General features: G+C 38.5%; 1 protein-coding gene across 1 annotated transcript in view; it reads right to left on the bottom strand.

Moving 5' to 3' along the window:
• Positions 1–14,411, bottom strand: part of LOC127852329 (E3 ubiquitin-protein ligase rnf213-alpha-like) — a 163,475-nt gene that overhangs the window by 85,782 nt on the left and 63,282 nt on the right. Inside the window, exons 12-14 of the mRNA XM_052386263.1 lie at positions 8,122–8,353; positions 7,871–7,935; positions 2,893–3,163 (exon numbers count right to left, since the gene is read on the bottom strand). Coding sequence (XP_052242223.1) covers positions 2,893–3,163; positions 7,871–7,935; positions 8,122–8,353 — 568 coding nt within the window. The remainder of the gene's footprint in view (positions 1–2,892; positions 3,164–7,870; positions 7,936–8,121; positions 8,354–14,411) is intronic.

Below are 14,411 nucleotides of genomic sequence, written 5' to 3' on the forward strand. Positions count from 1 at the left end.
AGATTAGCTTTAAATATTTATGCAACCACAACAAATGAATCGAGTAAAGAATATTTTTGGACAGTTATAAGAGGAATATGTAATTCGTTATTACATGATTAACAAAAATAACTGTCTTTTTAACTCCCACTATATATGAAATGTGCAAAGTTTGTTTACTTGATCAAATCTTACTATGTTGTTTGCGTATTGATCATAGATTTAAATTGATTGTGTTTGTAAACTGCACTCTTATTGTAAACCCAAACTTTGTTATTTAACAACACTATCAAATGATACATAATTGGGTTTTGTCCTAAACTTTCATTATGTATGAAATGTGCAAAGTTTGTTTTACTTTATCAAATCTTACTACGTTGTGAGCATATTGATCATAAATGTAAATTAATAATATTTTTAAACTGCACTCTAATTGTAAATCCAAAACTTTGTTATTTAATAACACTAGCAAATGATACATAATTGGGTTTTGTCCTAAACTTTCATTATGTATGAAATGTGCAAAGTTTGTTTTACTTGATCAAATCTGACTATGTTGTGTGCATATTGATAATAAATTGAAATTGATTGTTTTGTAAAATGATACATAATTGGTTTTTATATTGTTTGAACTTGTAACCATAGTTAAATTGTTGTGGTTAATCAAAACCCTTTGTCGTTCAAGACGCACTTATTATTGGGATGTACATAAAGAATATTTAAGTCAAGTCGATGAAGTAAACAAGAGATGTCAGAGGACAGCGCGCTCGACTATTCGAGTGCTTGACAGTATAACGTAAGCCATCATGGGGAAATTGTGGTATTAGACGATCTTTCAAAAATAAAAAAAAGGACAAACAGGGGGTGTGGGGGCAGGGGGGGGGTGGGGGTGAGAGGGGGGTATAATGTGGGGTGTGGTAATTTATTAGACGATGTTTAAAAAAAAAATGCGGGGGGAGTGAGGTGGGGGGAGGGATTCTGGTAGGGGCGTGGGGTATTGTTTGGGTGGAATCCATTGTGGTATTAAGGTAATGTTGTTTTGTCAAAGTAATAATAAAATGTGATCATAAATAAAGAAGTTATGGCAATTTAAGCAAAAGGTTCAATTATCTAAGTGTAAAAGGGGCCATAATTATGCCAAAATGCTTGATACAGTGGTCTGCTGGTCATGTTGGTAAACAAGTATGCAACATATAAAAGCAATATGTCAAAGGATATAGGAAATATTTGGGGTAGTACGCAAACTTTAACATAGATTTATCAATAATATGCATATTCTAAGTATAAAAGGGGCAATAAGTATGACAAAATAGATAGAGTTGTCTGCTCTTGTTTATAGGTTGGGGTGATGTTGGTAAACAAGTATGCAAATTATAAAAGCAATATGTCAAGGGACAATGAAAATAAATGGGGTAGTACGAAAACTTAAACATTTGCTGCATAGTGTAAGTGATAAAGGGGCCATAATTATGACAAAATGCTTGATAGAGTTGTCTGCTCTTGTTTATAGGTTGGGGTCATGTTGGTAAACAAGTATGCAAAATATGATAGCAATATGTCAAGGGACAAAGAAAATATTTGGGGTAGTACGAAAACTTTAACATATGCACGCAGACGCAGAGGAAGACGCAGACGCCGACGCCGGGGTGAGTAGGATAGCTCCACTATATATATTTCATATATAATAGTCAAGCTAAAAAGGTTGAATGATGATATTAATTCAAACTGTGTAATGAATTTAATGATATGGTGAAAACACATTACATATGGTAGATTAATATATGAATGTGCATTACTTCGTAAATTATGTACATATATATATTATGGAATGAATAAAAGCATTTAAACAGGGGAAAAAAAAACAATCAAACATGTTTGTAAACTTTTATTACTCAAGAAGCAATACTTTTCACGTCAAATCGTTGACACACGTTTTTGCAAAAAAGGGTCACTAATCCAAACATGTTAATACAAGAAATTTATCATAAACACTGATCCTCCCACATACCAATTAACTATTGTATTTTCTACATTGCAAAGAATTACAAAAGGTGTTAATTCTGCTTAAACTGGTCGCAGCCAAAATTGCTTCATAAAAAAATAAAGTATACGGTAATTAATCTGTGAAATCTTTTGTCAGCGATACCTTTCTATTAATTAGTTTAAGAGGAGTACACAACACTCAAATTGTGAGACAATACATTCCATAGTGTAAAGTCCCATAATTTTGCGAAAACTCATTGCAGCCTGTAGTTCCTTCTTTAAGGTCGTATACAGATTACCGGTACTGTCATTTAACTGTGAAAGTTTGAGCGAGATCCAAACAGTAGCTAAACAGTTGTTGAAAACACAGGCTCTGGACGAACGGATAGACGGACAGACAAGTGCTATGCATAATATCCTCCGGCTCATAGGGCATAAAAATTAACAAAAATTACAGGCCCAGTGCATAGGTTCACATAATGTATAATATGTTTGCTTCATCGCTCTAGCATGAAATACAAAAAGTAACAGACAAAAGGATGGCCAGTCAGACAAGGGCAAATTCAAAAGACCCACTATCTCCACCTGTCTGAATGTGGGGGCATAAAGTAAACCTAAATACCCAGGTACACAATTAATTTTGTGAAATTAAGTTTCATAACACAAGCAGAGTGACACGCCCTAAAAAAATCAAAAGACATTATTGGCTTTAAAACAAATGTGCTTCATGTAACACAAGCCATAAGGCTGCTGAAATCTGAATAAAACCTTAGAAGAAGTACCCGGTACACATGTCTATATTCTGATAAATAATGTGAATGAAAAAACCAGTACAGATGACATAAAATGAGCAAGTGAAATCTGATACTACAAAAAACATTTTACAATTTACCAGGGTGGTATAAAGATAACAAGTTATTTGATTCATACCTGTAAGTACAATGGAAAATGTGTATTCCATTGCCATTTGGTATACTCGCGCATCCAATTGGTTGCGTTTCCAGCGACAGCAAATATTTGTGATTTGTAATCAACCTTCATCTGCGTCCTATCATCTGGTTTTGATATCCGAGAATGGACAGATATGCACCAAACGAAGATGTTGCACCAGTATGAAATTTTTGCTACCCTGTCTGACTCGAACATTTTTTCTACACCTTCCACTCCTATTTTGTAGGCCATTGTCCACCTTGTTAACGACCTTAAACAATTTCAAAACATGTGCTAACCGATAAGTTTATCAAACATTAATATTTCCACACCAAAATAAACATGACCTTTTAATGAAGTCTTGTAAAACCACAATCAACCAGGCATTAACTAGAGCTTCTTCACAGACGTGACGAATACCACCACATGCAGCATTGACACAGAATATTTTGCATGTTGTTTTCACACAAAAACAGCGAACACCATGCTCAATGTTTAAAACATACTAAGTGACCCCGTGACCTAGTTTTTGACCCGACATGGCCCATGTTTGAACTTGACCTACACATTATCTAGATACAACTTCTGAATAAGTGTGGTAAAGATCGAATGAAAACTACTTGAATTAGAGAGCAGGCACCATGCTGAATCTGTAAAACATACTAAGTGACCCTGTAATGTAGTTTTTGATCTGGCATGGCCCATGTTAGAACTTGGCCTTAAGATCATCTAGATACAACTAATGACCAAGTTTGGTGAAGATCCAATTTAAACTACTTGAATTAGAGAGCGGACACCATGCTCAATGTTAAACAAGAGCACCGCCTTGCGGGTGCAGACCGCTCATCTATTTTCTTTTTAAAGGTGAAGGGACTCTCATTTTCAATCACAAAGGAGGGAGGGGTGGAGTGAAGAGGGGTGTATAGTGTGGGGGTGTGGACATTTATTACATTATCTTCCAAAAATGCGAAAAAAATGCAAAAAATAAAAAAAAATTCGGGGGTGAGGGGAGGGGGGGGGGGAGAGGGATTCTTGGGTGCGATGGTTGGTGGTTGGACGGTATTTCAAACATAAAATAATAAAAATAAATATTTGTGTTTTTTAACCGTTTAAAAAAAAGAGGGGGGGGGGGGGTGGGGGTATTGTGTGAGGGTGTGGTGGTAATTTGTAAGATTATCTTAAAAAAAAAAAAAATTAGGGGGGGGATTCGGAGGGGAGGAGAGGGGGTGGGGGGGATTCTTGGGTGCGATGGTTGGACGGTATTTCAAACATAAAATATTAAAAATAAATATTTGTGTTTTTTAACCGTTTAAAAAAAATTGGGGAGGGGGTGCGATGTGGGGGTTTAGTGTGAGGGTGTGGTGGTCATTTGTGAGATGATCTTGAAAAAAAAAAAATTAAATAGGGGGGATTTGGGGGGGGGAGGGGAGGGCACGGGTGATGGTTTGGGAGGAGTCTATTGTGGTATGTCAGGTAAGAGTAGTATTGTCAAAGTATCAATCAAATCTAATCATAAATAAAGAAGTTATGGCAATTTTAGCAAAATTTAATAATTTGACCTTGAGAGTCAAGGTCATTCAAAGGTCAAGGTAAAATTCAACTTGCCAGGTACAGTAACCTCATAATAGCATGAAAGTATTTGAAGTTTGAAAGCAATAGCCTTGATACTTAAGAAGTAAAGTGGATCGAAACACAAAATTAAACCATATATTCAAAGTTACTAAGTCAAAAAAGGGCCATAATTCCATAAAAATGACAACCAGAGTTATGCAACTTGTCCTTTTACTGTACCCTTATGATAGTTTGCGAGTGTTCCAAGTATGAAAGCAATATCTATGGTACTTTAGGGGTAAAGTGGACCAAAACACAAAACTTTACCAAATTTTCAATTTTCTAAGTATAAAGGGCCCATAATTCCATCCAGTTAGAGTTACATAACTTTGCCTGCACAGTCCCCTTATGATAATTAATAAGTGCTGCAAGTATGAAAGCAATAGCTTTGATACTGTAGGAATAAAGTGGACCTAAACACAAAACTTAACCAAATTTTCTATTTTCTATGTATAAAAAGGGCACATAATTCTGTCAAAATGCCAGTCAGAGTTACATTACTTTGCCTGCACAGTCCCCTTATGATAGTTAATAAGTGCTGCAAGTATGAAAGCAATAGCTTTGATACTGTAGGAATAAAGTGGACCTAAACACAAAACTTGACCAAATTTTCAATTTTCTAAGTATAAAAAGGGCACATAATTCTGTCAATATGCACGCCAGAGTTATGTAACTTTGCCTGCCCAGTCCCCTCATGATAGTAAGTAAGTGTACCAAGTTTGAATGCAATAACATTGATACTTTCTGAGAAAAGTGGACCTAAACGCAAAACTTAACCAAAATTTTCAATTTTCTAAGTATAAAAAGGGCACATAATTCTGTCAAAATGCACGCCAGAGTTATGTAACTTTGCCTGCCCAGTCCCCTCATGATAGTAAGTAAGTGTACCAAGTTTGAATGCAATAGCATTGATACTTTCTGAGAAAAGTGGACCTAAACGCAAAACTTAACCGGTTTTTGGTCCGGCATGACCCATGTTCAAACTTGGCCTAGACATCATCTAGATACAACTTCTGATTAAGTTTGGTGAATATCGGATGAAAACTACTTGAACAAGGGCTGTTTGTAAAACATGCATGCCCCCCATATGGGCTCTCCGTTGTAGTGACAGCCATTGTGTGAATATGTTTTTTGTCACTGTGACCTTAACCTTTGACCTAGTGACCTGAAAATCAATAGAGGTCATCTGCCAGTCATGATCAATGTACCTATCAAGTTTCATGATCCTAGCCATAAGCGTTCTTGAGTTATCATCCGGAAACCATTTTACAATTTCGGGTCACCGTGACCTTGACCTTTGACCTTGTGACTTGAAAATTGATAGGGGTCATCTGCAAGTCATGATCAATCTACCTATCAAGTTTCATGATCCTTTGAATAAGCGTTCTTCAGTTATCATCGGGAAACCATTTTACTATTTTGGGTCACTTTGAACTTGACCTTTGACCTACGGACCTCAAAATCGATAGGGGTCATCTGCGAGTCATGATCAATGTACACATCAAGTTTCATGATCCTAGGCATAAGCGTTCTTGGGTTATCATCCGGAAACCATTTTACTATTTCGGTTCACCATGACCTTGACCTTTGACCTAGTGACCTCAAAATCAATAGGGGTCATCTGTGAGTCATGATCAATGTACCTATGAAGTTTCATGATCCTAGGCATAAGCGTTCTTGAGTTATCATCCGGAAACCATTTTACTATTTCAGGTCTCTGTGATCTGACCTTTGATACAGTGACCTGAAAATCAATAGGGGTCAACTGCGAGTCATGATCAATCTACATATCAAGTTTCATGATACTAGGCATAAGCGCTCTTGAGTTATCATCCAGAAACCATTTTACTATTTCGGGTCACCGTGACCTTGACCTTTGACCTTGTGACCTGAAAATCAATAGGGGTCATCTGCGAGTCATCATCAATGAACTTATGAAGTTTCATGATCCTAGGCATAAGCGTTCTTGAGTTATCATCCAGAAAACCATTTTCTATTTCGGGTCACCGTGACCTTGACCTTTTTCCTAGTGACCTGAAAATCAATAGGGATCATCTGCCAGCCATTATCAATCTACCTACGAAGTTTCATGATCCTAGGCATAAGCGTTCTTGAGTTATCATCCGGAAACCATTTAACTATTTCGGGTCACTGTGACCTCGAACTTTGACCTAGTGACCTGAAAATCAATAGGGGTCATCTGCGAGTCATAATCAATCTACCTATCAAGTTTCATGAACCTAGGCCTAAGCGTTCTTGAGTTATCATCCGGAAACCATTTTACTATTTCGGGTCACTGTGACCTTGACCTTTAACCTAGTGACCTGAAAATCAATAGGGGTCATCTGCGAGTCATGATCAATGTACCTATCAAGTTTCATGATCCTAGGCCTAAGCGTTCTTGAGTTATCATCCGGAAATTATTTTACTATTTCGGGTCACTGTGACCTTGACCTTTGACCTAGTGACCTCAAAATCAATAGGGGTCATCTGCGAGTCATGATCAATGTACCTATTAAGTTTCATGATCCTAGGCCAAAGTGTTCTTGAGTAATCATCCGGAAACCACCTGGTGGACAGACCGACAGACCGACCGACAGACCGACCGACAGACCGTCATATGCAAAGCAATATACCCCCTCTTCTTCGAAGGGGGGCATAATTAGAGACTGGACACCATGCTCAATGTTTAAAACGCACTAAGTGACCCCTTGACCTAGTTTTTGACCCAGCATGACCCATATTCGAACTTGACACAGACATCATCTAGATACAACATCTGACAAAGTTTGTTGAAGATCGGATGAAAACAACTTGAATTAGAGAGGGGATACTTAATACAGACCGACCTACAGACAGACAGACCGACAAGTTCACTCCTATATACCCTCCTAAACTGTGTTTGTGGGAGTATAATAAAAACCAATATACTGTTTAATACTGACTGGAACAGGGTTATTTACAAACACCCTGTCAAAGAAAATTGAATTAGATAGTTAAATGCATTTAACGATGGCAGAAGCATCATAATGCCCATACTGTGTTTTATGTTCATATGTGTTTTATTATGATTGAAATTCTGCTCAAGGCATTTTTATAATGGGTATTAACTGTACACAAACTGACTATTATACGATATAATTATATGTTACAAGCCTCTGAGACATTGACCTTTGACATATTTACTTTATAAATCGATAGACATCTTCCTCTCTTTGCGCGTACACTTTGCAACAAATTGCATGATTGTGGGTCAGTGCGTTCTATAGAGGTCATATAGAAACTAAATGGTATACGGTCCTACAAAATGTGACCGATCAGTTATGTGCAGATATTAAGTATAAAAGGCTTGAATAGGTGCACTTACTCTGAGCCCTGCACAGCATAATCCTTCAAACGAAGTACGCACAACCATAGACATTGGACTACAATCTGCAATAACGATATTAGCAAATATACTAGAAAGTGTTGCAAATGGTTTTAAAAAGTTGTTTTCTCCCATCGTCTGCTTTCCATATGAGAAAAAAATATATCATACATTTACACATTTAAGAATATGGCAATGCCGTTTAAAATTGAAGCTCAAAACAAGTCCAGTAAGTACAAATAATACAATACCCTTTCTGTTGAGTCAGTAATATCCAGGGTGAACATATTTTTTGATGGGAATCTTGGGTTTGTAGCTAAACTCCAATAAAGTAACGAAGCCAAGCACACTTCTATTGGAAATAATTCTGATCCACACAAAGTTTGCAATTCTGCTGGCTCCAGGGCTGCCACAATACTCCTGGGCAGGTAAGGGTCCATCTCAAAGAGTGGTTGAAGCAACTTCAAGACTTGGTCAAGTGGTCTAAATAATTGATTGAAAAAAAACTGTGTATAATTTAAATAGCAATAATAGCAAATACTTGATGTTTGAATAACTTGGTCCTTTCAGGGACCTACTTATCGCTATGCATCACCTCCGCTACTATATACAAAAGAATGCTTTAATTTGACATTTGATCTCTAAATAATGACTGACCATGAAAACAGCAAGGTGTCTATTTAATTTTACACAGTGTTTTGCATAGGTGAATTCATTGCCAATTATAAAGAAAGCCTTTTATAATTTAAAACAATTTGATGCATCGTGGTGGAACTCAATTATCAGAGAAGACACACACACGGACACAGGGACAGTTTTGAAAGAGCACCACCTAGCAGGTGCAGACCACTCATCTATTTTTCATTTTAAAGGTGAATGGACCTATCTCAATACTTCAATCAAAAAGGGAGGAGGGGTGGAGTGGAGAGGGGTGTATAGTGTGGGGGTACGGTCATTTACTACATTATCTTTCAAAAAAGAAAAAAAAGAAGAAAAAAAAATATTTTGGGGGGGAAAGGGGGGGATTCTTGGGTATGATGGTTGGACATTCTTTCAAAAAATAAAATAACAAAAATAAATATTTGTGTTTTTTAAAACCATGTTTCAAAAAAATATTTATTTTTTATTTTTGGGAGGGTCGGGGTGAGATGGGTGCATAGTGTGAGATGAGGTCATTTATTAGATGATCGTTCAAAAATAAGAAAACAAATGGAAAACAAGGGCTGTTTGTAAAACATGCATGCCCCCCATATGGGCTGTCCGTTGTAGTGGCAGCCATTGTGTGAATACGTTTTTTGTCACTGTGACCTTGACCTTTGACCTAGCGACCTGAAAATCAATAGGGGTCATCTGCGAGTCACGATCAATGTACCTATGAAGTGTCATGATCCTAGGCCAAAGCGTTCTTGAGTTATCATCCGAAAATCATTTTACTATTTCGGGTCACCGTGACCTTGACCTTTGACCTTGTGACCTCAAAATCAATAGGGGTCATCTGCGAGTCATGACCAATCTACCTGTGAAGTTTCATGATCCTAGGTATATGCGTTCTTGAGTTATCATCCGAAAACCATTTTACTATTTCGGGTCACCGTGACCTTGACCTTTGACCTAGTGACCTCAAAATCAATAGAGGTCATCTGCGAGTCATGATCAATCTACCCATGAAGTTTCATGATCCTAGGCGTATGCATTCTTGAGTTATCATCCGGAAACCATTTTACTATTTCGGGTCACCATGACCTTGTCCTTTGACCTAGTGACCTCAAAATCAATAGGGGTCATCTGCAAGTCATGATCAATCTACCCATAAAGTTTCATGATCCTAGGCGTATGCGTTCTTGAGTTATCATTCAAAAACCATTTTACTATTTCTGGTCACCGTGACCTTGACCTTTGACCTAGTGACCTCAAAATGAATAGGGGTCATCTGCGAGTCATGATCAATGTACCTATGAAGTTTCATGATCCTAGGCCCAAGCGTTCTTGAGTTATCGTCTGACAACCACCTAGTGGAAGGACCGACAGACCGACCGACAGACCGACATGAGCAAAGCAATATACCCCCTCTTCTTCGAAGGGGGGCATAAAAATATTTATTTTGGGGGGGAGGGGGGATTCTATGGTGGGAGATGGTTTGGGTGGAGTCTATTGTGGTTTGTCAGGTAAGTGTTGTTTTGTCAAAGTATGAATGAAATCATAAATAAAGAAGTTGTGGCAATTTCAGCAAAATTAAATACTTTGGCATTGAGAGTACATGTCATTCAAAGGTCAAGGTAACAAATTCAACTTGCCAGGTGCTGTACCCTAATAATATTTAGAAAGTATTTGAAGTTTGAAAGCAATAACATTGATACGTTAGAAGTAAAGTGGATCTTAACACAAAATTAAACCAAATATTCAAAGTTACTAAGTCAAACAAGAGGGCCAAGATGGCCCTAATTCGCTCACCTGAGAAGAGTCGGTTCATTTAATCTTTACCAAATGTCAAACTTGACCTAGATATTGTTCAGACAAACATCCTGGTCAAGTTTCATCATTATTTCATCTGCGAGTCATGATCAATGTACCTATGAAGTTTCATGATCCAATGCGTAAGCATTCTTGAGTTATCATCCGGAAACCATTTTTCTAAGTTGAGTCACCGTGACCTTGACAGCCATTGTGTGAATACGTTTTTTGGCACTGTGACCTTGACCTTTGACCTAGTGACCTGAAAATCAATAGGGGTCATCTGCGAGTCATGATCAATGTACCTTTGAAGTTTCATGATCCTAGGCATAAGCGTTGTTGAGTTATCATCCAGAAACCATTTTACTATTTCAGGTCACCGTGACCTTGACCTTTGACCTCATGACCTGAAAATCAATAGGGGTCATCTGCGAGTCATGATCAATGTATCTATGAAGTTTCATGATCCTAGGCATAAGCGTTCTTGAGTTATCATCCGGAAACCATTTTACTGCTTTGGGTCCCTGTGACCTTGACCTTTGACCTAGTGACCTTAAAATCAATAGGGGTCATCTGCCAGTCATGATCAATGTTTCTATGAAGTTTCATGATCCTAGGCATAAGTGTTCTTGAGTTATCATCCGGAAATCATTTTACTATTTCGGGTCATCGTGACCTTGACCTTTGACCTAGTGACCTGGAAATCAATGGGGGCCATCTGCGAGTCATGATAAATGTACCTATGAAGTTTCATGATCCTAGGCATAAGCCTTCTTGAGTCATCATCTGGGAACCATTTTACCATTTCGCAGTCTTGGACGTTACCCACTCGACCGTCGACCGAGTCGAGTTATTTTTGCGTCGGTCGAGTGAAATTCTAAGCTGGTAGCCCGATCGGTCGAGTGCATTTTTTCATGTCCGAACTTAGTAACATGTCCGAAATAGATTCATATAGACGCTTATTCAAAACTGCATTTGTTATTTCCTTTGAGCACTCATTGATTAGACGATTATCGAACAGTGTTGTAAGTCAATCTCGCGAGACGCTATAACTTTTATTACTACTGGGTGGAGAACATGCGGCGATAAATTTATTTTAATGTTTTTTCTGCGTTATTTTGAGCGCGCAACGCTCACACATTAACTGCAAAATGAGAATGAAGGTTGCAACAAAAATTATTAACATTCAATAAAACGAAAATTGCAACCGTTATGGAAGAATAATCAGTCATCGCTTCGTTTTGATGTCTCCAAGGAGACTTTGATTCTGAGCCATCATTGCTGACTGGCTGGTAAGTGCAATTCATACATAATTTAAGAAAACAATATGCCATTAAATATCATGCACTAACTTACATGTATAGTTTTTAACATTTATCTGTCAATTTACGATTCCTGACATTAAATTCAAATGTTTATAATACTGCATTTTAGATGCTGGTACAATTGGCGACAAAGCAGATGTGGCTTAGGCAATGAAACAATACTGCTAAACAAGTCGTTTTATATCAAGCTCATCAGAAGTTTGGGCGGAAAGTTACCTTCTTGCTCTACTTATTATGCACAGGTACTATTGCTAGTTTGACATTGCATTTACTTATTCAGATATTTGAGTGGAACATTCATACGTTGTAACATTTGTTTTTGTTTTCAGGCCGCTTTTAAGAGCATACCTGACATGACAGACCTGGATGTTGGTGACTCAGACAATGACCATGAATGGAGATGTCTTGAGACCTTGTGATACATTTTTTGTCTGATATTAACTGTGAACTAGAAATGTCGCGGCAGAGGCCGACGCGTATCCCCACGCCGAATGTTTGACCTAGGTGTGCCCCAGGGTTGGTAATGGGGCCATGCATAGCTGAGATTGACCGTATTGTCATAAGAGAAGTTCATCATCAATTAGAAGTGAATTGGTGTAGAAATGAAGAAGTTATAGTAAAAGGCAATTTTGGGTGGGTGTGACATATGTGGGCAGGGCGCCCCAGGGTTGGTTATTGTGCCATGCATAGTTGAGATTGACCGTATTGTCATAAGAGAAGTTCAGTATCAATTTGAAGTGAATCGGTGTAGAAATGAAGAAATTATAGTAAAAGGCAATTTTGGGCGGGTGTGGTCTATGTGGGCGGGGCCCCAGGGTTGGTAATGGGGCCATGCATAGTTGAGATTGACCGTATTGTCATAAGAGAGGTTCAGTATCAATTTGAAGTGAATCAGTGTAGAAATAAAGAAATTATAGTAAAAGGCAATTTTGGGTGGGTGTGGTCTATGTGGGCGGGGCGCCCCAGGGTTGGTAATGGGGCCATGCATAGTTGAGATTGACTGTATTGTCATAAGAGAAGTTCAATATCAATTTGAAGTGAATCGGTGTAGAAATGAAGAAATTATAGTAAAGGCAATTTTGGGTGGGTGTGGTCTATGTGGGCGGGGCCCCAGGGTTGGTCATGGGGCCATGCATAGTTGAGATTGACCCTAATGTCATAAGAGAAGTTCAGTATCAATTTGAAGTGAATCCGTGTAGAAATGAAAAAATTATAGTAAATGGAATTTTTTGGTGGGTGTGGCCTATGTGGGCGGGCGCCCCAGGGTTGGGATTGGGGCCATGCATAGTTGAGATTGACCCTAATGTCATAACAAAAGTTCAGTATCAATTTGAAGTGAATCCGTGTAGAAATGAAAAAATTATAGTAAATGGAATTTTTTGGTGGGTGTGGCCTATGTGGGCGGGCGCCCCAGGGTTGGGATTGGGGCCATGCATAGTTGAGATTGACCCTAATGTCATAACAAAAGTTCAGTATCAATTTGAAGTGAATCCGTGTAGAAATGAAAAAATTATAGTAAATGGAAGTTTTTGGTGGGTGTGGCCTATGTGGGCGGGGCGCCCCAGGGTTGGGAATGGGGCCATGCATGGTTGAGATTGACCGTATTGTCATAAGAGAGGTCCAGTATCAATTTGAAGTGAATCTGTGTAGAAATAAAGAAGTAAATGTAAAATAACCTAAAAAAATGAGTGATAATTTCTGACGCGGCCCCACCCCAACCGCTATAACTTTTGACCCAGGGGTCAGATCAAAATTCCAAATAGTGCAGGGTCGCACATATGCTATAGCTACCATGTGTGTAAGTTTCACGGTTCTAGTGCTTTTAGTGTAGGAGGAGATAGTGGCCAGGACGGACGGACAGACGGACGGACAGACAGACAGACAGACAGACAGACGGACGGACGGACGGACGGACGGACGGACGGCGGAGATAACCACAATATCCCCACCTTTTTTTCAAAAAGCGTGGGGATAATAAAACAGAATCAGGTGTTTATTTGTTAAATGTTTATTGTTCTATGTTTCTTCAATGCAAATAAAGCTAAAAATGTAAAATAATTACACCATTCATTTCGGGCTAGTTTAAATTGATTCGGGCTAGTGAAATTTCCAAGCTGGTAGCCCGGCTGGGCTAGTGCCTAAAAAAAATTAATGCCAAGACTGATTTCGGGTCACAGTGACCTTAACCTTTGACCTAGTGACCTGAAAATCAATAGGGGTCATCTGCGAGTCATGATCAATGTACCTATGAAGTTTCATGATCCTATGCCTAAGCGTTCTTGAGTTATCATCCTGAAACCATTTTACTATTTCGGGTCATCGTGACCTTGACCTTTGCTCTAGTGACCTGAAAATCAATAGGGGTCATCTGCGAGTCATGATCAATGTATCTATGAAGTTTCATGATCCTAGGCATAAGCGTTCTTGAGTTATCATCCGGAAACCATTTTACTGCTTTGGGTCACTGTGACCTTGACCTTTGACCTAGTGACCTGAAAATCAATAGGGGTCATCTGCGAGTCATGATCAATGTATCTATGAAGTTTCATGATCCTAGGCATACGCGTTCTTAAGTTATCATCCGGAAACCATTTTACTATTTCCAGTCATCGTGACCTTGACCTTTGACCTAGTGACCTGAAAATAAATAGGGGTCATCTGCGAAGTCATGATCAATGTACCTATAAAGTTTCATGATCCTTGGCATAAGCACTCTTGAGTTATCCTCCGGAAACCATCAGGTGGACGGACTGACATGAGCAAAA

Source organism: Dreissena polymorpha, chromosome 12 (assembly GCF_020536995.1).
Source record: "Dreissena polymorpha isolate Duluth1 chromosome 12, UMN_Dpol_1.0, whole genome shotgun sequence".
Taxonomy (NCBI): Eukaryota; Metazoa; Mollusca; class Bivalvia; order Myida; family Dreissenidae; genus Dreissena; species Dreissena polymorpha.